The sequence below is a fragment of the Neomonachus schauinslandi genome, chromosome 7 (assembly GCF_002201575.2).
Source record: "Neomonachus schauinslandi chromosome 7, ASM220157v2, whole genome shotgun sequence".
Classification (NCBI taxonomy): domain Eukaryota; kingdom Metazoa; phylum Chordata; class Mammalia; order Carnivora; family Phocidae; genus Neomonachus; species Neomonachus schauinslandi.
In genome coordinates, this window is record NC_058409.1 from 109,086,672 (window position 1) to 109,110,953 (window position 24,282).

At 52.7% G+C, this 24,282-nt stretch overlaps 1 protein-coding gene across 3 annotated transcripts in view; it reads right to left on the reverse strand.

Moving 5' to 3' along the window:
* Positions 1-24,282, reverse strand: part of NDST1 (N-deacetylase and N-sulfotransferase 1) — a 59,760-nt gene that overhangs the window by 19,972 nt on the left and 15,506 nt on the right. Inside the window, exons 1-3 of one of the 3 annotated variants that reach the window (XM_021700910.1) lie at positions 20,968-21,027; positions 10,764-11,660; positions 33-527 (exon numbers count right to left, since the gene is read on the reverse strand). In XM_021700910.1, the coding sequence (XP_021556585.1) occupies positions 33-527; positions 10,764-11,357 (1,089 nt within the window). In that variant the 5' untranslated portion in view covers positions 11,358-11,660; positions 20,968-21,027. Of the gene's footprint in view, positions 1-32; positions 528-10,763; positions 11,661-20,967; positions 21,028-24,282 lie in introns of those variants that run through there. The other 2 variants (XM_021700915.1, XM_021700902.1) reach the window with 2 other exon arrangements.

A 24,282-nucleotide genomic window follows, 5' to 3' on the forward strand; every position in this document is an offset into this window, starting at 1 on the left:
CCCCCCCCCCCCCCCCCCCCCGCCGGCCATACCTTCACGTCCTCCACCTTCATGCGTGTGCCCTCCTTGCCCACAAAGATGTCATCGATGTCCACCAGGATGTAGCGGTCCAAAGGCAGCGAGAGGCGCTTGCCCGTGAGGAAGGCCACGGCGTCGACGAAGACGAGCTTGTGCAGCCAGAAGTTGAGGTTGTTGCCAAACAGCACGCGCTGGATGCCGTCGTGAAGGCCCAGGTCCTGGACCACGGTGGCGTGCAGCGCAGCGTGCAGGCCGGCGTCCGCACCCAGGTGCGGGATGGACTCCGAGGAGCGCGTCTTGGCCAGCAGCACGGGCTCGTAGGTGGAGTGGTTTGACTGGAACACCGTCCAGTCCTCGCCGGGTAGCACGCCCTTCTCCACCTCGCTGGGCCGGGTCACGTAGAGCAGTGGGGACTTGGGGTTGATGCTGCAGTCCTTCAGGCCCAGGTTTGAGTGCAGGAACAGGGGGAAACCTTTGAGCTGCGCACTCAGCAGGCTGTTCTCGTTGGCCTGTAGCCGGGGCGGGGAGAGGGCAGCAGAGCTGTCAGATCCAGAAGCCCCAAGGGAACGCTCAACCTCAGGTGGGGACTGATAACAGTAGTGTCAACAGTATTCTCTAAGGTTCGCAGAGGCCTTATCACATCCCTGGCCCTGTGCTAACCTAGCTGCACAGACCCCGATCCGCCTGTCCCAACAATATACCAGCAAACGCGCACCATGCACTTACCAAAGCCAGGAACCCAGGTCACGCACTTGGCACGCAGGGATGCTGTTAATCCTCCTAATGACCCCACGACGGAGGCATCACTATCATTCGCATCTTACAGATGAGGAAACTAAGGCCCAGAGAGGTTATGTAACTTGTCCAAAATCACACAGAGAAAAGTCTAGCAGCTGCGAGCCCAGACTCTGTCATCAGACTGCCTGGCCTTGGGCAAGTTATGTAACCTCTCTGTGCCTCCGTTTCCTCTCCTGTAAAATGTTCCTCACCGGGTGGTAGAGGATGATGAGTATTCATCCCGGTAAAGTGCTCGGGACAGGGCGGGGGCACCACAGTTGCTCATTCAGTCCCCATACCAGCGTCAGGACGGAGTTCCTGTGTTATCCCACTTCGTGGGGTGGGGGGAAGCTGAGACTGCCCTTGGCCACACAGGGTCAGGAGGAGCCACAGTGACCAGCCAGACCATCTGCCCCTGGGGCCCACACACCTGGCCACCAGGCTCCTCTGCCTGGCTTTCCCAACTGGCTCTGGCCACACCATCCTTTCCTCAGGAGAAATCTTAGGTGGATGCCAATGTAGAAGAGATCAGAGAGTGGGTGTCTGCTGGGCATCCCCAACCCCCCAAATGCACCTAGCACCCCGAGGCCACCCCCTCACAGGAGCCCAGCTCCCTGGGATCGGCAGACAGTACCCACAGCACCCCTTCTCCTCTTCCCTAGACGCATGGCCCCTGCTCCTTCGTACCATCCCTCCCCTTCCCAGCCACCTGATTCTGGATGTGGTACAACTGGCCTTTGTCCTTGTGCCAGTTCCATTCTGTTTTCTTTGCCTGACAAACTCTTGTTCATCCTTCAAAACCCAATGCAAATACCCTCTTCTTTGCACTGGCCTCCCTGGAATCAGGTTAGAGCCTCATCTACAGCACTTTTCACCTTGGCCTCTGCATTATCAGCTCAGGGTCTCTCTCCCACCAGTCAGCCCTCTTGAAGGCAGGAGCTATATCATTTCCACCTTTGGGTCCCCAGTGCCGTAAACAGGCTTGATACCCAGGGAGAAAACACATGTTTGATGAGCTAACTGGATTTTAATTTTTTTTAATTTTTATTTATTTTTTAAATTTTATTATTTTAGTCACCTTACATCATTACTTTTTTTTTTAAAAGATTTTATTTATTTATTTGAGAGAGAGAGAATGAGAGAGAGCACATGAGAGGGGGGAGGGGCAGAGGGAGAAGCAGACTCCCTGCCGAGCAGGGAGCCCGATGCGGGACTCGATCCTGGGACTCCAGGATCATGACCTGAGCCGAAGGCAGTCGCTTAACCAACTGAGCCACCCAGGCGCCCACATCATTACTTTTTGATATGGTGATCCACGATTCATTGTTTTCGTATAACACCCAGTGCTCCATGCAGTACGTGCCCTCCTTAATACCCATCACCGGGGTAACCAATCCCCCCTCCCCCCTTCCCTCTAAAACCCTGTTTGTCTCTCAGAGTCCATACTTTCTCATGGTTCATGTCTCCCTCCAATTCGATCCCCCTCATTTTCCCCTTCCTTCTCCTAATGTCCTCCATGCTATTCCTTATGTTCCACAAATAAGTGAAACCATATGATAATTGACTTTCTCTACTTGACTTATTTCACTTGCATAATCTCCTCCAGTCCCATCCATGTTGATGTAAAAGTAGGGTATTCATCCTTTCTGATGGCTGAGTAATATTCCATTGTATATATGGACCACATCTTCTTTATCCATTCATCTGTTGAAGGGCATCTCAGCTCTTTCCACAGTTTGGCTATTGCGGACATTGCTGCTATGAACACTGGGTGCATATGGCCCTTCTTTTCACTATATCTGTGTCTTTGGGGTAAATACCCAGGAGTGCAATTGCTGGGTCCTAGGGTAGCTCTATTTTTAATTTTTTGAGGCACCTCCACGCTGTTTTCCAAAGTGGCTGCACTAACTTGCATTCCCACCAACAGTGCAAGAGGGTTCCCCTTTCTCCACAACCTCTCCAACATTTGTTGTTTCTTTCCCTGTCCATTTTTGCCATTCTACCTGGTGTAAGGTAGTATCTCAATGTGGTTTTGATTTGAATTTCCCTGATGGCTAATGATGATGAACATTTTTTCATGTGTCTGTTAGCCATTTGTATGTCTTCTTCAGAGAAGTGTCTTTTCATATCTTCTGCCCATTTTTTGACTTGATTATTTGTTTTTTTGGGTGTTGAGTTTGAGAAGTTCTTTATAGATCTTGGATACCAGCCTTTTATCTATAGTGTCATTTGCAAATATCTTCTCCCATTCTGTGGGTTGCCTCTTTGTTTTGTTGACTGTTTCCTTTGCTGTGCAGAAGCTTTTTATCTTGATGAAGTCCCAAAAGTTCATTTTTGCTTTTGTTTCACTAGCTTTTGGAGATGTATCTTGAAATAAGTTGCTGTGGCCAATGTCAAAGAGGTTACTGCCTATGTTCTCCTCTAGGATTTTGATGGATTCCTGTCTCACATTGAGGTCTTTCATCCATTTTGAGTTTATCTTTGTGTATGGTGTTAGAGAATGGTCGAGCTTCATTCTTCTGCATGTGGCTGTCCAATTTTCCCAGCACCATTCATTGAAGAGACTTTTTTCCATTGCATGTTTTGTCCTGCTTTGTCGAAGATTATTTGACCATAGAGTTGAGGGTCCATATCTGGGTTCTCTATTCTGTTCCATTGGTCTATATGTCTGTTTTTGTGCCAGTACCATGATGTCTTGGTGATCACAGCTTTGTAATATAGCTTGAAATCGGGCAACGTGATGCCCCCAGCTTTTTCTTTTTCAACATTTCCTTGGCGATTCGGGGTCTTTTCTGATTCCATACAAATTTTAGGATTGTTTGTTCCAGCACTTTGAAAAACGTCATTGGAATTTTGATCGGGATGGCATTGAAGGTATAGATTGCTCTGGATAACATAGACTATTTTAACATGTTTATTCTTCCGATCCATGAGCATGGAATATTTTTCCTTCTTTTTGTGTCTTCTTCAATTTCTTTCATGAGTGTTCTGTAGTTCCTAGAGTATGGATCCTTTACCTCTTTGGTCAGGTTTATTCTGAGGTATCTTACAGTTTTTGGTGCTATTGTAAGTGGAATCAGTTCTCTAATTTCTCTTTCTACAGTTGTGTTGTTAGTGTATAAGAAAGCAACTGATTTCTGTGCATTGATTTTGTATCCTGCCACATTACTGAATTGCTGTATGAGTTCTAGTAATTTGGGGGTGGAGTCTTTTGGGTTTTCCACATAAAATATCATGTCATCTGCAAAAAGAGAGAGTTTGACTTCTTCTTTGCCAATTTGAATACCTTTTATTTCTTTTTGTTGTCTGACTGCTGTTGCTAGGACTTCTAGTACTATGTTGAACAATAGTGGCGAGAGTGGGCATCCTTGACGTGTTCCTGATCTTAAGGGAAAGGCTCTCAGCTTTTCCCCATTGAGGATGATATTCGCTGTGGGTTTTTCACAGATGGATTTTATGAACTTGAGGAATGTTCCCTCTATCCCTATACTCTGAAGAGTTTTAATCAGGAAAGGATGTTGTATTTTGTCAAATGCTTTTTCTGCATCAATTGAGAGGACCATATGGTTCTTCTCCCTCCTCTTATTAATGTGATCTTATCACACTGATTGATTTTTGAATGTTGAACCACCCTTGCATCCCAGGGATAAATCCCACTTGGTCGTGGTGGATGATCCTTTTAATGTATTGTTGGATCCTATTAGCTAGGATTTTGTTGAGGATTTTGGAATCCATATTCATCAGGGATATCGGTCTGAAATTCTCCTTTTTGATGGGGTCTTTGCCTGATTTGGGGATTAGGGTAATGCTGGCCTCATAGAATGAGTTTGGAAGTTTTCCTTCTGTTTCTATTTTTTGAAACAGCTTCAGTAGAATACATATTATTTCTTCTTTGAATGTTTGGTAGAATTCCCCAGGGAATCCATCAGGCCCTGGACTCTTGTTTTTTGGGAGGTTTTTGATCACTGCTTCAATCTCGTTACTGGTTATTGGCCTATTCGGGTTGTCAATTTCTTCCTGTTTCAGTCTTGGCAGCTTACAGGTTTCCAGGAAGGCATCCATTTCATCCAGATTGCTCAGTTTATTGGCATATAGTTGTTGATAATAATTTCTAATAATTGTTTCTATTTCCTTGGTGTTAGTTGTGATCTCTCCCCTTTCATTCATAATTTTATTAATTTGGGTCCTTTCTCTTTTCTTTTGGATAGATCTGGCCAGTGGTTTATCGATCTTATTAATTCTTTCAAAGAACCACTTCTGGTTTCATTGATCTGATCTACTGTGTTTCTGGTTTATAATTCATTGATCTCTGCTCTAATCTTAATTATTTCTCTTCTAATGCGTGACTTAGGCATCGTTTGTTGCTTTTTCTCTAGTTCTTAATTTTTTTTTTTAAAGATTTCTTTTATTTATTTATTTGACAGAGAGAGACACAGCGAGAGAGGGAACACAAGCAGGGGGAGTGGGAGAGGGAGAAGCAGGCTTCCCGCTGAGCAGGGAGCCTGATGCGGGGCTCAATCCCAGGACCCTGGGATCATGACCTGAGCTGAAGGCAGTCGCCTAACGGCTGAGCCACCCAGGCGCCCCTCTCTAGTTCTTTAAAGTGTAGAGTTAGTTGGTGAATTCGGGATTTTTCTATTTTTTTGAGTGAGGCTTGGATGGCTATGTATTTCCCCCTTAGGACCGCCTTTGCAGTATCCCATAGGTTTTGGACCAATGTGTTTTTGTTCTCATTGATTTCCATGAATTGTTTAAGTTCTTCTTTGATTTCCTGGTTGATCCAAACATTCCTGAGCAGAGTGGTCTTTAGCTTCCAAGTGTTTGAATTTCTGCCAAATTTTTTCTTGTGATTGAGTTCCAGTTTTAAAGCATTGTGGTCTGAGAATATGCAGGGAATAATCTCAATCTTTTGGTATCGGATGAGGCCTGATTTGTGACCTAGTATGTGGTCTATTCTGGAGAAAGTTCCATGTGCGCTCGAGAAGAATGAGTACTCTGTTGTTTTAGGGTGGAATGTTCTGTATATATCTATGAGGTCCATCTGGTCCATTGTATCATTCAAAGCTCTTGTTTCCTTGTTGATTTTCTGCTTAGATGATCTGTCAATTGCTGAGGGTAGAGTGTGGAGGTCTCATACAATTAACATATTGTTATCAATATGACTCTTTATTTTGGTTAACAGTTGGCTTACGTAGATGGCTGCTCCCATGTTGGGGGCACAGATATTTACAATTGTTAGATCTGGATTTTGATTTTTATTTGTTTTTGAGAGGGGGCGGGAGAGGGGCAGAGGGAGAGGGAGAGAGGCGGGGCTCGATCTCACGACCCTGAGATCATGACCTGAGTGGAAATCAAGAGTCAGATGCCTAACGGACTGAGCCACGAGTTAACTGGATTTTTAAAAAGAATAAAAAGGAACAGACAGATCCCTAGTACCTGGCACCTGACAGGTACTCAATATGGGTTTCATTTGTTCATTCCACAACTATTCATTATGTTAAGTGCCAGGGATGCAGCGAGGAGAAACAGACATGGCTCCTGCCTCCATGAACCTTAAAGTCAAGCAGGGAAGAGAGACAGCAATCAAAATTACAGAGATAAATATAAAACTTCAATGGGGTGCATGCCACACAGAGCAAGTTCATCATTCTAGAAGAGTCAATAACCAGCCATAGACAGCTGGCTCAAGGAAGACTTCCCAGAGAAGGGACTTTTGAACTAAGATTTAAAGAATGCCTAAATATCAACTGGAGAAAAGCCCTAAGGAAGGAGAGGGCTCAAGGAATAGCAAGAGGCCAGCAGAGTGATCAAGAGGCAGAGGAGGAGATGAGGCATAAAGGTCAGCTGGGGCCAGACCTGGGACCCTGGAGGCTTGAAGTGGCAGGGGAAGCCATCAAAGACTCTATCAAAGGGTTTCAAACAGAGGGATGACAGGTTCCAATTTGCATTTTAAAAAAGATCCATCTGGCTGCCCAGTGGAGAATGAGTGGGGTGGGGCAAAGCAAAGGGCACCAAATGAGGGCACCCAATGAGTCTGGAGAGGAAGATAGGGGGTTACACAGGGCCACCCAGGAGAGCTGGCCAGGTGAGCACTACACAAGGACACTCAGCTTAGGACTGAGCCATGCGCCCCAAGTGGAGCTGCCTCTGCCCAGAGGGTGTCTTTTGCTAATAGCCGCCAGGCAGGAATGCTTGCTGCTAATTCCCACAAAGGCTCTGCAGGGCTCTGGCCCAGGAAAATGCAATAAGGGACCTGCATTCACTTCTCCACGCACCAGTACCTGCCAATGCCCCACCCTGTCCTGAGCCAGGCTCCAGTGTTGAGACCCAAGGCAGAGCCCCGGCCTGAGAGGCCATCCTGCCCAGCACTGGCCAAGGATGGAAACTGCTTGGGCTACGTGGGGGCAAAGGCAGTGGGGCCCGGTGACATCTCAGGCCCTGCCCATCACCTGCTGTGGCCTGGGAGGCCACACTGGACCGCAGGCACTGGGGGATCCCATTTCAAAGCCCTGTTCCTGAGCTGACTGCCAGGTGCTGGCAGCTCAGCCAGCTACCCAGCTGGGGGACATGGAGGAAGAGGGAAAGCCAGTCGGCAATGAAAAGGAGCCAGCTGGGGAAGGGAATGGAGAGCAAGCCTCAGCATTGCACAGACTGACTCCTACTGTAGGCCTCAGCCCACCAGAGGGGAACCCCTCCTGTTCCTCAGCACTGAGGACCCACTTAGGAGACACCAAATCTCCCAACAGAGTCATGCAGGTAGAGGGAGGAAGGGCCCTGATCCGAGAATCAGGAGGCCTAATACAGACTCTGACAGTAACTAGCTGGATGACTTTGGGACCCCTAAGGTTCCCAAGGTATCCTTTCTGTGGGTCTCAGGACCCCCATCTGTCCGTCTGTTTGTGCTGACATGCTCACGTGTGGCTGGGCTGGAAGGCACGAGGGTGGTTGTCCATCCTCGGCCCCAACTTACTGGCCATGTTACTCCAGACAGCCATTCCACTTTGGAGCCTCAGTTTCTTCCCTGAAAATAAAGTGCCCACTTCACAGGGTGGTTGTGAGAATTACACATGATAAAGCCTACAAAGTAATGAGTTCGGTGTCTGGCACATAGTGTGTAATAAAAGTAGTTGGGTAGCCCTTGTCAGTCCCCTGCCGGGATGTGGTCAGCCCCAGGGCCCCTGGAGTCATGAGGCTGAGACACAACAACGGCAGGAACCAGGGCTACCGATGAAGATCCGCCCCCCTCATAGGGGCGCATATTGGTCAGAGCCACAAGACAGACAAAGGTGACCACCAGCTGTGTTTGCTGAACCCGGAGATGACAAAGCAAGATAGCTGCCATTTGTTGGGTGGCTCAGGGTGCCACCCACTGTCATCTTCAACATGGCACCAGATGGGTTGAAGATCCCGCCGAAGGTCACTCTGCTTATAAATGATGGAAAGATGTGAACCAGGGCCTGGATTTTTCAGCCCCTGCTCTTACACTGATCTGGGAATCCAGCACCTGTGGGAATTGGAAAGTGAGTGTCTCCAGACCTCTGGAGTCCACAAACCCTCTGGGTTTGAGAAACCCAATGCACAGCACTGACGCAGGCCTTGTGGAAAGAGCCAAAAGATGGAGTTTGACCACCAGAGGGCTCTGTTTGAGCAGAAAGTCACAGGGCCCTGCTCAAGACCAAGGAGGGTCTTATCTTAAGCAATATGGTAGGAAGAGCACGAAGACTAGAATTTCCACCGACCCCGCAGTGAGATGGTGAGCCTGTCCCTGCTCCCCGGGGCCTCATGTCCACCCTCTGTAGAGCCAAGAATTGCGGCTAGACAGGATCCAAGCTCTGGTGTGCCAACTGTGCCTGCTGCCTGGTCCGCAGAGACTACGGGAGTTCTATGCGCTGATGTAAATTCTACTACATAAGCGGCAGTTGAGACCCTGGACTCGCCACACAGTGGTTACGACTAAAGCCTCTGCAGCCAGACTGCCTGGGTTCAAATCCTGGATCTGTGCTTATTAGAGAGATGAGTGGAGGCACATTTCTTCACGCTTCTTTGCCTCAGTTTCCTTTTCTTTTAAATCAGGATGATATCCACCTGCCTTAGAAGATAGCTGGTGGGTGTTAGGTGAGTTCATTCTTCACACAAAGCACAGGGACAGTGCACAGTGCTGGGCGAGCACTCAGTAAATGTCAGCCATTGCGATGTTCTTCAGGACAGAGGCTCGGAATCAAACTTAATGTAGTTCATGGCAGGGAATGGAAGAGTCCAGAAGAAAAGAAAAAACAGACAACGGAGGCAGTCTGAAGTTATGCCACTGAAAAGCCATAAACCAGGCCAGTGTTTCCCAGAGGGTGCTCTGTGAAGTAAAGGGCTTTGTGATCAAGCCAGCTGGGGAACAAATCTCACCAGGTTGTTCTACTGCGGGACTTCTAAGGGCCTTCAATTTCTTGGCCCATAAAACCTTCTTTTAGTGGCAGAGCATCCTGCTGCATTAATGCGTGAAAGCACACACACTGGGAACCCCTCATCTGGACCAGGCTCCTGCCTACACCGAGCACAGGGCCCAGGGCACCAGAGGGCCCACGAATGCCTGGGGACACATGGGCCCCCGCCAGCGGACATGGGCCCCTTCTGACCCACTCCTGCTCCTCTCCCAGCTCATGCCAAAAAAGAATCTGCTTTAGGATCTGTGCACTGTCACCTCTGCCTGGAAGGCCCTTTGCAAGGAGAGCTATGTGTCTCCTGGTCTCCCTTCCTCCCAGTCACTCTGTCAAAGTGGCCATTGTATCAAAAACGGCATCAACTGCCCATACCCATCACTCCCCGTGCCCTTTCCCGGCTTCATTCCTTCTTGTACTTATCACCACTTGACACATGGTGTGTCTACTTGTTCATTGCCTGTCACCCACCCCACCCCACTGCACTGAAATGTCAGCTCCGTGACAGCAGTGACTGCACACTCCGATTACCACCGTGTCCCCAGTGCCTAGCAGAGGACCTGGAACACAGTCAGCACGCAGGACATGTTTGCTGAATGAAGAAGCAAATGACCCCAAGCACCTACCTAGTCCCTACCACCCATCTTGAAGCCAGAGCCTCTAGAGGCCCCCATCCAGCTGTTCCCCACAGACAGCTTCCCCACGACACTTTCAGCAAAGACTCTGACCCCAGCAGTAGTTCTGGGTGCCCCGTGGAGCCCAGAGCAGTTCACCTGCCCGTTGGGATTTCTTTCTCCTCTTTCCTCCAATGCACAATGGCTCTGTTCAGGAGGTGCATAAATGCCGCGGCCCACCAGAGCCAAGAGGAAAGAGCACAGGATCCAGAGCCCAGACTGCCTCAATCTGAGCTCAAATCCCAGCTCTCCCACTTCCAGGCTACCTAGCCTCAGATACATAACCCTCCTAAGGCCTTGGTTTGCCCATCTGCAAAATGAGGGCACACCCCGTCCCTTAGGGAAGACTGCCATGACGTTCGAGGGGCCAAGCCTCTCCTACCTCACACCTGTTCCTGGGGCTTCCCTTAGGCAAGCGCCTGCGGTGTGCCAGGCAATGCCCCTGCCATGTGCTCCTAATAACAACTAATATTTATTTCTTTAAAGATTTTATTTATTTGAGAGCGCGCGAGAGCACAAGTGGGGGGGTAGGGGCAGAGGAAGAAGCAGGCTCCCCGCTGAGGGGCTCGATCCCAGGACCCGGGGATCATGACCTGAGCTGAAGGCAGACGCTTAACCCACAGAGCCACCCAGGTGCCCCTCACGGCTAATACTTAAAAAGCACTTATTAGACACCAAGCACTGTGTCCTCCAAGTGCTTTACATATAGTCACTCACTTCTCCTTCACGACAATCCTAGGAGGTAGGTGCTACCACTCTACCCATTTTACAGATGAGGAAAGTCAGACACTCAGCTATGGAGTGTAGAAATAGGACTCAAACTCAGCCAGAGTATGCACTGCTTGGGGACCCCAGCTCCGCGTACCTTGAAGAAGCCGATGATGCCCACGCCGTAGGCCACACAGTACTTGTCCAACAGCTCCCGGTTCCAGGCGTCCAGGTTGACATACTTGAGGATGTTCTCATAAATGATGAGGGCGAAGCGGCCACGGCCCTTGTCGGTGAGCGTGGGCATGTCTCCCTTGCCCGGTGCGATCTCCGTGCGGTACTTGAAGCGGCTGGACTCCAGGATGGCCACGACCTCCTGGCCCAGTTGGGAGTAGAGGCTCTCCACAAACACCAGCACCAGTGGGTCCGTGCGGGAGGGCGCGGCTGCCTGCATGGGCTTGAGCGGCAGCAGGCGGCTGGGGGCCACGGGGGGCGGGTCCCCACAGTCAGGCTCAGGGGCATCCGCTGAGGGCTCCAGGCCCCGCTTCCAGCCATACAGGTAGTAGGCCGAGACAAAAACGCTGAACAGGCAGAAGACGAACAGCAGGAAAAGGACCGCCTGCGGGGACACGTGCCGACACAGCCTCCGGAGGCGCGCCAGGGCGGGCATCCTGGCCCCCGAGACCTCGGCTGCCGGAGGCCCGTGTGCCCTGGCCGCCCCCAGGCCCCACGCAGGAGATACCAGAGTCATCCACTGACCAACAATTTCACAGACGCTTAGCAAGCGCGGCCCTCGGTGGGCAGCAGGAGTGGAGGATCCGGGCCCCCGGCCCTTCCTCCCAGCCAGGGGCACAGTCTGCAGGCCGGTCGCGCTCCTTCCTTCCTCTGCGCCCCTTTATGTCACCATGGCAAACCCCCACGTGGTCCTGTGCACAGCAGAAGTGCCCCCAGGGCGTCAGGGTCTCCTGCGGGGGCTGGGCAGCGGGCCGAAGGACACTGGGCAGGCCTGGGGGCGCCACATGCCGCTCGCTTGGTGGGGCCCCCGGGGCCAAGGCTGTGGAGAGAAGAGGAGAGCCAGAGGTGAAAAGCCAGAGCGTGCGCTTTGCGCGGGCATCCGCTGACTGTGGACACACAGGACCTGACCTCGGTGGGCCCAAGCTCAAGCTGCTGCCCACCCTGGCTGCATGATTTCACACAAGCTTTGTAATCTCTCCGAGCCTCAGTTTCCCTACTTGTGAAACAGGGCTGACAACAGTACCTGCCTCACAAGAGGCTCAGGGCGTAAGTCCCTAATCCTAATGTGTATAATGTGTAGAATATGGTGTCTGCAACAGCGCTTGCTATTTTTTTATAATTATCAGAGTCCAAGACCAGACCAAGCGAACTCCAGGTGCAGGAAGGACAAAGTGAAAAAAATATTTGCAAGGCCCGGGAGCTAGACATGGAATTCTAAATCACAGCTGAACACCCCAACCTCACCGTCTCCTCCTCACCCACAGTGCCTCCCCCCACCATTTCTCTCTCTCTGAATGGGCTGAGCAGCCTCATCAGGCAGCCAGAACTTAGGGTTCCTGGGTCCCCTTCAGCCCCACCATCCCCGCCCAGAGCAGGTCACCTGTATTGGTCTCCCTGGAAAGTAAATGAAGACCACACACCCACACCCACTGAACCAAGGCCCCAGTTTCCTCACCCCAAATAGCAGCCCCCAGTCCCCCATACACATGAGTGGAAGCAGCCGCTGAAAGCTAGCAGGAGAGAGATGGGGATGGGGACAGGGACAGAAGGTGTGAGGGTCTGGGCGGGCACAGCCATGGGGTGAATAGAAGCCTCAGACCCAGACTTGGGGGTGAAGATCTTGAAAATCCCTCCCAGGCCGCAGCGTACCAGAGACCCAACAACTGCAGTTCTAGGAACTTATTATCCTAGGGGTTGTAATTGTAGAAGTGTGTACTGATTTCCCCAAAAGAATCCTAATCCCAAGGCTGTTTGTAATAGCAAATGCCCAACAATAGGGGATTGTCCTTAGCAATTGTGATGCAAGCATCAGAGAGAATCCCAGGCAGCCACTTACAACTTGTACAAGATGTGGAAGAAGGACATTTACTGACATAGAAATATAATTGCCACACATGTTGTTAAAGTGGAAAACATTTATAAAACAGTATGCATGGTCACATTTCTGTTAAAAATTGTTATGCGTAAACCAGAAACTGGTACTAAATCCAAACCAAAAAAACCCCAAAATGTTAACAATGATTATCTCCGAATGATTTTTATTTTCTTCTTTTTGTTTCCTAAATTTTCTACAACAATCATTTACTGTGTTCGTGAAAATTAAAAAAAAAAAACACACAAACAAATGTTTTCAAGAGATGTGCTCAGAAGCAAGAGACAGGAGTGTGAAATGAGGATATGTCTCAGACGCCACCACTGCTCCCAGTTCTGCCAATGATATGCTATGTGACCCGGAGCACATAACCCCTCTCTGGGCTTCCTGCCTATTAGCAAGGAGCTTGGGCCAATCTCAGGGGGGCTCTTCCACCTCCCATATTCTGCAATTCAATCCCTACTATGTGCCAGCACCCCGGGGAACCCAAGGCAGCCAAGAAAACAGGCAACTATAATGCTGGGGTGGGGGCGAGTGTGATAGTGGGGGAAGGGTGTTTGAGAGAACTCGGGGGCACTGAACTCTCCTAGAGGGGGAGGATCAAGGAAGGCTTCCTGGAGGAAACGGTACCTGAACTGACCAGAAGAACATGTGTGGGTTGACCAGGGGTAGGAATGGGGAAGGGCACATGCCTCAGCTTGGAGATAAGGGACAGTGCAGAGCTTTCCAGGGACTCCTTGCAATTGTAGCTGAGAGCAGGGCAAGAGCGAACAGGTTTCCTGGGCGGAGGCTGAAGGGCTGGGGTGACAGTCCTGTTTATTCCCAGGCTACAATTGCGTCCCATTTCCCCCTGATAAGGGCAGCCCTCTGCCCTGCGGCCACAGTGAGCCCCACCTCTCAGCCTCGGGGCCAAGACCAGAGCACAGTGGGTGGAGAGGTGCAGCTGCCTGGAGGATGCCCCGCCAGTCTGCCACGCCTGGGGGCACCTGGCCATTCCGGACACCCGACAGTGTTTCCCCTGCAGGCCTGGGTGCTGTGATCACCGGCCCTTGGTCAACTGCATTAACAGACTTTCAGTGTGCATGGTAATGTTGCACCCAGCAGTGTCAGGCACCTGGGGATCACAGACCCCTGGGGGAATCTAACAACACTTTCCCATAAAAAAATATGCACATATGCTGGAAAATCTTGTAACAATTTCAAGGAGTCCAGACCCCATGCCCTCAAACCCACCCGTGGACCTAAACTCTACGGTTAAGAAAGCCTTATGGTTACATGCAGACTGGAAGCAGGCAGCTTCATTCACACCCACATGCCACCTCCCAGCAGCCGTGTGACCTTGGGCAAGTTATTTAACTTCTCAGTGCTCCCAGTTTCCTAATCTGTAAAACAGCAAAGTTTGACATGCTCCCATAGTTGTGAAAACTATGAAAATTAAATGAGTTCCGGGGCGCCTGGGTGGCTCAGTCGTTAGGCATCTGCCTTCGGCTCAGGTCATGATCCCGGGGTCCTGGGATGGAGCCCCGCATCAGGCTCCCTGCTCCACGGGAAGCCTGCTTCTCCCTCTCCCACTCCCCCTGCTTGTGTTCCCTCTCTCAGGAGAGGGTAAAGGCCTCCCCTGTCCCCAGAGAAGGCCAAATACTCTGGAGGGGGGGGTGGGGGAGGGCGAGATGCTGCTTCATGAACAAAGTGCCAGCCCCCAGCGTGCTGGCAAGAGGGACTTTCAGCACTGACCCCCACCGCGACCCCCTCGAAGGCCTGGAGCCAGCCATTCAAGACCCTCCACACCCACCTGCATTCCAGAGCCCCTGTGGCTCAAGGATGGAGAACTGGGGGGCTTCTAATCCCCTTGCAGCCACCAAGTCCTCCAGGAGAGCTGGAGGCTGAGGCCTCGACACCCCGCCCCCCCCACCCCGCTGCCCTGGGCCTGCCTGGGTCTTGCCGACATTGCCAGAGGTTTTCCTAAACTCCAGCCTCGCCCAACCAGTCACCAATCTTGGTCATGCATCTAGGCCTTTGCTAATGAAATTCCCATTGCCGGAATGCCTCCCCCTCCCCCTTGGGACACTTACTCATCCTTCAAGACCCTAGTTCCAATGTCATCACCTCTCTGAAGTCATCCCAATGCACCACCCCCTTTCCTGCCCCCAAGTCCCATTCCTCAGGCTTCTGCCGGCCCCATCCCCACTCCATAGTGTGGAACCAGAAAGCCAGGACCCTCAGGCCAAAACAGGACGCAACTGTGCATTCTCTGGCTTGCACGGCATTTTTCTTAAATTTGAGATTCGCTATCGGTATTTCAAAATCAGGAGATTTCACATAAAAGTTAGAACTTCTAACATTTAAAAAGAGCATGTTCTGCTGACACTGGGCACTCATTCCCACAGGCCACCATCGGCCCCCACAGGCATGGACTCTCTGGTTAACACAGTCCCAAAGCCAACCTCCTTCCTTCATTTGGCTTCCTGCCCAGTCCCTGGGTGCACCGGAGTGTGAGGTCCATGTAGAGTGGACTCGAGGTGTTTCCATACACAACTCTGGAGCCTCCAGATTCCCGGGCGGGGCCAGGACTTACTGACCTCTGCCGGGGGAGGCCCTGCCTGGCACCCGGCAGCTGGCACATAGAGGCCCTCCACAAATACTAATTTCGTTCCTTCTCCTTCCCCACACACCTGGGTGCCCTGAAGGGCAGGGACAAGTCTGAATCATCATGGAAGCCCCCACTGCTCTCCCCAGGCATAGGTCCTAATTGAGTACTCAGGATATGAATGAATCATAATGAGCTGTTATTACTCCCAATTTACAGATAAGGAGACTGAGGCTCCAAAGTGAAATGACTTGCCACAGTCACATAGGAAACCGCTAAGTCTTGACTCAAATAGGTTTCCTTCCTAACTGCAAATTTAGTCTTTCATTTCTCCATTGGGAGTCCCTCCAAGGGGTTTCTATAATAAAAATAATAACGACAGTGATACCATTATAATCATCATCATTGTTATTTTTACTGCTACATGTTTCAAGCACTTACCATGGGCCTGGCACTGTGTTTAGCACTTTCCCACACCTTACCTCATTTAAGCCTACTACTACTAACTACTACTAACTACTACTGTCATTATTCACATTTCCAGTTGAGGAAAATGAGGCTCAGAGAGGTTAAGTCACTTGCCCAAAATCACACAGCTAGTCCATGCCAGAGCTGAAATTTGAACCCAGACCCCAGGAGACAGAAGCAGCTCCAGAGCCCAGCAGGGACACCTTGGCTGCGATGGGGGACAGCAGGAGGGGACCTCAGCCACTGAGGCCTCGAGCCATCAGCCAGGCTCCCACTGTGCTCTCCCAGCCCTAGGCCCAGCTCTCCCTGCCAAGGTGCTGGGGATAATGAATGAGATGCTCTGGTCGTCATGGAGATGCCATGGCAACGCCGCACTTTCGGGAAATACCACGGTAACTGTGGCCACTGCTCTGGAGTTGAAAGTCACTCCTTACCCCTCACCCCACTCCACTCCAAAATGCTCTGCTTCCCCCACAATCCTCTCTAGGACCTGGAGAGAAAGGAGGCAGAGGTGAAGGGTCTTCCAGAGACCAAGCTGTCTAGAAATCGGGACTGGGGAGAGGGTCCAGCTCTGTCCTGGATGGACAGGTAGACTCCAGGAGTGACAGCAAGAGCTCTCTGAGGCTGAGCTTCCTGTGCCTTTCCTGGGGCGGCACACCTAATAAGCAGCTCTCATGTACTCGGGGTCTACTCTGTGCACCCAACCTCCTGCGAAGGGCTGCACATGTCATTCTGTTGCATTCCATCTGAGAGGTGGCGGCGCGCTAGCTGCTGGCCTTACGGTGAAGGGCTCCGACTGCAGCCAGCCTGACTGGGCTTGAACCTTGCCTCCATTGTTGACCAGCCTTGGGATCTTAGAACAAATCCCTCAACCTCTCTGAGCCTCGGTTTCCCCAGGTGTAAAACAGGCTTCATACCACTTCCTATCTCACAGGGCTAAAACTAATAGAGATGATGTGTGTCAGACAGCTTGGGGCCTGGCACACGGTGATATAGGCTAATACGATGATTAGCCATTTAACAGATTTGGAAACTGAGGTTCCGGAAGCACCTGGCCCAAGGCCACAGATCAAATTCACAGTGGATCCAGAAGGAGAAGAAAGGAGGTCGGGTTTGGGAGCACCCTGGAAGCTGGGTATAAGCAGAGGCCCATTCCCCATCCCCTCTTTCTGTACTTACTGGGCACCGCGAGACACCGAGCATGGCGCTGGACACCGAAGATGGAGGCTTTTTGGGGGGCCCCGAGGTTTTGTGCCTCTGGTGTGTGACGCTGCTGCAGGGTAGATGCAGGAAGGTCCCTGCAGTCCCGCATGTTCACCGAGCCCAGATTTTATTTCCCGCCTGGGGCATTCCTGACACTGTCCCCATATCCCCATCCTCACACGCACACGAATGCACAAACTCATACAGTGCCGATCTGTTCAAGTGGGGTCATCACAGCTGTCTGGGCCACAGGTGCAAGTGTGGGGTGGGCAGCAAACAGCTCCAAAAGTCTGTGAATGGGCACCCGGGCTTGGGGGAGGAGGGGTGGCTGCGGGTCCAGGCGCTGGTAGCCCCACAGGCAATCCCAGGGCCACTCCCCACAGCTGACCCGGCCCCTCCCCGCCTGTCACACCCCCAGCACAATCACACCACCACCCACCGCCCAGCCACACTCCACAGCCGCCCAGCTCCACCAGCCACCCAGCCTCAGCCTGCCCCACCCACCACGTACAGCGCAGCAGAGAAAATCCTCCACATTTGCTTCCCAGCTGTGCAGGAGTCTCTCCAGCCCAATTACCCCCCTGGGAGGCCGAACCAGAAGCAAATCCCTTCCTCTGCTGGAATTCACTGCACAACCCATCCCCCACAGGCCCGCAGTGCTGCCTGGCTGCAGGCCAAGCTGCTGCCCATCAGTCACCCCAGAGTCCAGGGCCGCCACCAAGAGACGGTCGGCAGTCTGGCTCAGAGTCTCGGGGTTGCAGAGGGTGCAGCCCCCGCTGCAGTGAGCACGTGGGGACACGGAGACCCCGAGAGAGGAAAGGACCCCCGCCCCCACTCCCACCTACCTGGACCCATGTTCTTGTCCATTAAAACACTGCCCAGCCTCCTCCAAGGCCAGCCTCAGCCCGGAGTTGGACTCTGCCGGCTGTGTTTCAAAGCCCGAGGTGAGCTTCCCCGCTCTGTGTCCCACCATGCAGTGCTGCGCGCATATGCTCCCAGACGCCGGCTGCTCTCGCAACTACAGCGCCGGTCCCCCAACTTCACCAAAAGCTCTCCAAAGCAGAGGCGGTCTCCTACCCGCGACAGGTGCTCAAGAGAGATGGGCCCCTGCCAATTACCTTCCCTCTTTGGATCTGCTATGAGAAATCTCCAAGCTAAATACATTAATAATATGAACTTTCATTTATTAGACACAAATACGTCTGTACTCCGTGCTATTAACCCTTTCACAGCACCGCGACCTACCTTCCCCTCACATTACAGACGAGGACAGTAAGGCCCAGAGGGGCCCCCTCCCACAGAGCAAACGAGTGGGTGACTGGGATCCCGCACAGGCCAGCCGGCTCCAGAGCCCGGGCTCGTCAGCTTTCGGCCACGCGGGCCCCCCACGTTCACCCGGCACGGCTCTCACCACTGCTCCGCACATCCCACTCTCTGCTCCCTTTGAATGGTGCTCTTTCTGTTTTTGTTTTCATCCATTTTATGTGTGTGTGTGTTTTTTTTTTTTAAAGATTTTATTAATCTATTTGACAGAGACGGACACAGCGAGAGAGGGAACACAAGCAGGGGGAGTGGGAGAGGGAGAAGCAGGCTTCCTGCAGAGCAGGGAGCCCGACGTGGGGCTCGATCCCAGGACCCTGGGATCATGACCTGAGCTGAAGGCAGACGCTTAATGACTGAGCCACCCAGGTGCCCCCCATTTTATGTGTATTTTAACATCAAAAGCAGCCTCTCATGATCCGTCTTGGCAGAAGACTCACAAATCATCCATCAGCCAACAAGCAAACAAAGCATAACATGCTGGTTCACTCCCAGGTTCCCAACCTGGGATTTGTTCTGGGTTCCCCAGCAGGGATTGCTCAACCAAAAAACCTCAGGAACTTAGACCCCACTTGTTGAGAATTTGTCTTTCCTCCAACAGAGCCCGAGTTGAGAGTTTACCTTGCACCGGCTCTCAAGAAAGGGTTTACCGAGCAAACAAACAACCAGCTTGTGGGGAGGGGCAGAGTGAGGAATAAGACAGGTCAGGACCAGTTGCCCTCCAGTCCCACTGAAGCTCCTAACACAGATCAGGGTGAGCAGGCCCATCACAGGGCATGCTCCCCACTAGCCCATGAAGCTACCCCAAATAGGGCTCTCTCCCCTCAACCCCTAAATCCATCTATGACAGAGTCAAATCCATTCCTATTTTTCTTAGGCTCAGGTCACAGGCATTCAAAAGGAATGGAATGATATTTCCTTGCAAATATCATAAACTCCCTCGCTGACAGCAGCCAGCACTGGCTGAGCTCCTGGTAACTCAGCAGCCCCACACTGGGACCGTGCTGAGAGCTTTCCCCGATCTGTCACACCCCATCCTCACACCCTGAGAGGTGGGGACACTGATATATGCACTTTACAGATGGGGAAACTTAGGCTCAGAGAGGGTAACCAACTGACTAAAGGTCACACACCTGGGCAGAGGCAGAGCTTAGGATGACCCCAAGCCAGCCCACCCTGGGGCCCCTGTTTGTAACCCCTATAGAGTCCTCATGTCCAGCTTTCCACACCATTCTTAACCCAGGTCTGTGGCCTAGAGCACATCCAGAGAGAGGCTTCCCGAAGATCACCAGCCCCAGCTGCCTAAACACAGGCTGACCCAATTTCTCCAGGGATGTGAAAGCCTTCACTGGCAGAGAAGGACACCACAGATTCCCAGAAAGGCAAGATCTCAGCCAGAGGGTCTTCACCTTCCCTTGTCCCGGGGGCCTCTGTCATCTCTGACAAGCAGGTGTCCACATGAGAAAGGGGGCTGCCCCCACACCCCAGGCAAAGGCCTCATGTGAAGGAAGAAGAGACAGAGGCAGGAGTGAAGGTAAGAAGCAGGAAATCTCAACTTCGAGAGCGAACTCAGAGGATAACAGTGACCAGCATGCTTCACGGGTCTGGTGCACACCAGGTACTATCATGACCTCATTTATTCACCATTTCTTCCCAATGAAGTAGAAACAAGTTTATCACGCCCTGAATACCTACCCTGCCTCGCCTGCCACCCCTGCAGGGCAGCCAGGCAATGCCGGGCAGCTCCAGCCTCTGTCCTTCCGCATGCCCATCCCAGGTCACCGGATGCCCCCTGAGAGATTCCAAAAAGCAGGTGTTCTGGGGGCGGTGGGGGCTCCATCTCACAGATGCAAAAGCCAAAATCCACATGGGCCTGGAGTCCACATCAGCATCCCAGCCCCTCCACTCACCCTCTCTGCACCTCTGGATGAGACCCTTCCCTACTTCTAGCCTCTGTTTTCTCGACTGGACAATGAGGGGTGTGGACTAGATCAGAAGTCTGTGACCTCCTGGAGTTACAGAACCCTCTAAGAATCTATAAAAACTCTTAGTGAGTTCCCCCAGACAGATACCACATTCCAAACAAATTCAGGGTAACTGTGACCGGCCCCCACCATACAACAAATTAAGAACATGGGAACTTTCTAGGGGTCCTTCTGGCTTTGACATGCCGCAGCTTACACAGTGTAGACAGGATCGAAGTCATGAATGTGACTTCTGAGCACCCTGGGACCTCACCATTCCAGCTACCCACCATGGCCCTGCAGTAAATCTTTAACTCTCAGACCTGTTGGCTTCCAGTGGATTCATGGACTGCCCAGCTCAACAGAAGCTACAACAGAAACTAAGCCCTTCCTTCCCATCCCTCAGCCACCACCTCCTTCTACTCCATCAGAAATCTGCCCCGTCAGCCCTGAGCCATCTCTCTGGGGCGGCCCCAGGGGCTGTGACACTTGAGGAACCTGCTCCCGGTCCTAAATGCAGACAGGATCCAGTGCCAGGCTTGGGGGCCAGGCTACCCCCACCCCCAGCCCCCAGCCCCCTCCCACGTGGCTGTGAACATGCAGGCACACACACGTCTGTCCAGACAGACCTGGAGGACTGGACAGGAGGGAGGGGACTAGGGGCCATGGTTAGAGGGTATGGGAAGGCTGGGGAGAGAATGACAAGACCCACCAGACCTCCAGGGAGCAGCGCTGGGCTCCGCTTCCCTTCAGTGCGTCCTCTTAATGGCTACACACCCCTCACTTAACACTGCCGCACCTAATCCCAGAGCGGGGACAAATGGCATTACTCTATGCCCAGCCGCCTCCCTGGGAGGGAGGGAGGGAGGGAGGGACAGAAGGAGGGGTGGCCCTAGGGCACCCTGAACCGAGTCACCAACCGAGATCTCTGCCATCCCTGCCGGAAGCCTCCAGGCCCCTCACTAACATGTTCCTTGCTGGAGGCCACCAGCCCCTCCCTCCTGGACTCTTCGGGAAGAGGATGTCCTGCCCAATTCTGCCCCACACCCAGGGGCCCCACAGCAGACAGAGGCCTCCGCCTGGAGGCACCTTCCATGGAAGGGGAGAAAGCATGTCCCTGGCCCTTATGCTGATGGGCCCTCCAGACACCGTCAAGAAAGGTAGCAGCCAGCACTGGAGGGAGCCCACATTGGCTGCAGCCCTGCCTGGCTTCCGCCGTGATCCAAATAAGGCCCTTCCCCCTCCAGACCTCAGTTTCCCCACGTGTCCTGAGAAGCAGAGAAAGAAGTCCTGATATCCTCTATGGGGGCCGGCTGGTGGTCAACGCGTTTGTGACACTGGCTTCTGGGCCCTGCCCCCACTCCAACTCAGCTGGCGGGTCCTCCCCTTTGCCCCGTCCAGCAGAGGAAGAAAGAGGCTAACTGCCAGAGTGTGGAAGGCGTAGAATCCATGCCAGCGGGTTGAGGTGTTGGGTAAAAAGGGCCTGACGTAGCCCAGAGAGGAGAAGTAACTAGGCCATGGTCACACACGCAGCTGGAAAGGGGCCAGGCTAACTTGGCTTCGCTCTGCAGCAGTATAATACATGGGAGACTGTCCACCCACGAGGGTATTTGCCTTTTCAGAGGACACCAAGAAAAGCACAGGGCTACTTGCTGATGGCAGGAGTTCAGGCCCCAAGAGTTGCAGGAGGGAAAAAGATGGAGTGTTGTATGTGTGGGCCTGGGGATGGAGACTGGGCTCACTGTCCAAGTCCCCTCATGTCACATCACAATGGTGGCCCAGGACCCTTCCAGCCCTGCGTAAATCCTGAGAACCCCTGCAGGGAGTAGAGGCCTTGGCTACCTCTTCACAGCAGTGTAAGGCCCAGCCAACAGGCCCAGCAGGGGTGATGGGGAAACTGCCCCAGATGGACACCCCAAGATTAGGCTGCCCACAAGATAGGAAACCAAAAGGCCTCCAGGCCCTGTGGCCAGAGCGGAGGGAAGCTGGATGTGTGGGGGCAACAAAGAGGAAGGGGAAGCTTTGAGTCACTTAGAGCTGCAGACGCTCCCTAATCTCCCGGAGGCCTGGTGGGTACAGCGTGGGCCTGCTGAGACCAGGGAGGCTTCACTCGGGGCATGCATGAAAGTGGCCTCATCCCTCTAGACTTGCTGCGGCTTACCACCACGACAGAAGCCCCCCACCCACATGCTTACATGGAGGCACAGCTGGTAGGGGAAGGGGCAGGAGGTGGGGGAGGCAGGTGGAAGGGCCTCACTTTCTCTGGAATCCAGAAACTAGAGAGCACAGATGGAGTGAAAAGCACCCGTGACCTACTTATTGCAGATTCCTTTTAAAGGGGCCCAAGAGGCCTCAGTGAGCTGCTTAGAAGGTGCGTCGCAGGTGTCCCTGCACTTCCAAGGCTTGGGGATCAGTTCCTGGGGTCAGGAGACTGGAGGTGCAGCCCTAGTCCCGGCTAGGGTGAGGCTGGCGAGGCAGCAGGCACAAACGGGCCAGAGGCACCCATTCTCAGGTGTTGCTGCGTACCTGCCCAGTGCTGAGAGTGAGCACTGTCTCCCAGGGGCACCTGAGAGTGAGGGCTCCCTACCGTGTGCCTCTAGGTGCCTCGCTTGCTTCACCCTCCTCTAACCTGCCAGTAACCTCAGCCAAGCACCTGCTCCTTTCCAGGACTTGCTTTATTCACCGGCAAAATGGACAGTGCCAGATGACTCCAAAGGCCCTCCTGGTTCCAAGCTAGGCGACTGACCTCTGCAGCTCATCCCCAGACATGGGCCCAATGACCCCCACTCCCTGCCATCCATAAACCCATCAGTCCCCAAGCTCCAGGGAGAAAACACATTATACAACCCCCCACCCCGATATAACCATGTGCTGGGCCCTTTGCTAGATGCTTGGCCTCCACTTCATTAGGGCTTCATCTTACAAGTATGGAAACTGAGGCTCACGGAAGTTAAGCAACTTGCTAAGGCTCCCAGTGGGGAAGTGCTTCACTGAGGTTCGAACCAGTGTCTGGCTGTAATCCTACATTCCACGGCATCAACCACAGACAACCTAAACCCCACTAAGGCCCGGAGGATGCCAGCGGGTCTTTGCACCTCCCACACCTCCGAGGGTGCAGTGGTGAGGCTAATGTGAAAGGCAGGCTGGCGGGGGCCGGGAGCAGGCGGGCAGGGATGGGAAGCCCGCGTGGGCGCTGAGCACCTGCAGACCGACCAGCCTCCGGCCAAGCTAGCTGTCCACCACGGTGGCTGTGGCGTCTTCCTTGCCAACAGCATACCGCGGCCGCCGTGCCATTTTTAAATCACTACACAGATGCAAAGCTTTCTCACAGCCATGGCTTTAGAGTCACATGACAACCTCATAAAAACACAGCGGTGATTTCTTCCGCTTTTCTCAAATGAGAAAAATGGGGTTCCCAGGAGCAGGGTGACATCCCCAAAGGCACACAGTGAGGCAGTATTCGAGAGTGAACTTGGAGCCCACCTCTTCTGCCGCCCGGTCCAGAGCTTTGTCGCCTCCTCCATGTCCTTGACTTTTGGTTCAACCAGCACTTAGTACGTTTTTGAGAGCTCACTCCGTGCAGGTTTATACCCAGCGCTTCACATACTATCTCATTTAACCATCCTCATAAACGAAGTACTACTGGCTTCATTTCACAGAGACACTGGGACTCTGAGACGTGGGTATCTTGGCCCAGGTCCCCTCGCTAGGAAGGGGCAGTGCTGGCTCTGGGGCCTAAGCTCAGAACCTTTGTGCTGCGCTGCTCTGTCTGGGACCCGAGGCGAAAGGAGACCAGACACACTCAAACAGCATGTGCGCCTGGCAGGTTATGGCAAGAGTATGATAATAGGAAGACAAGCAAAGCTCGCAGAGAGCCCACAAGACAGAGGCTGTTACAAACATCCGGGCAGGAGGCCAGGAGTCTAAGCAAAGGACATGGGAACAGAGGGAGGTGACAGATAGTAGGGAGGCGGCCTTGTGAGACCTTGGTCAAGTGCCTTGCTTTCTCTGGATCTCAATTTACCCG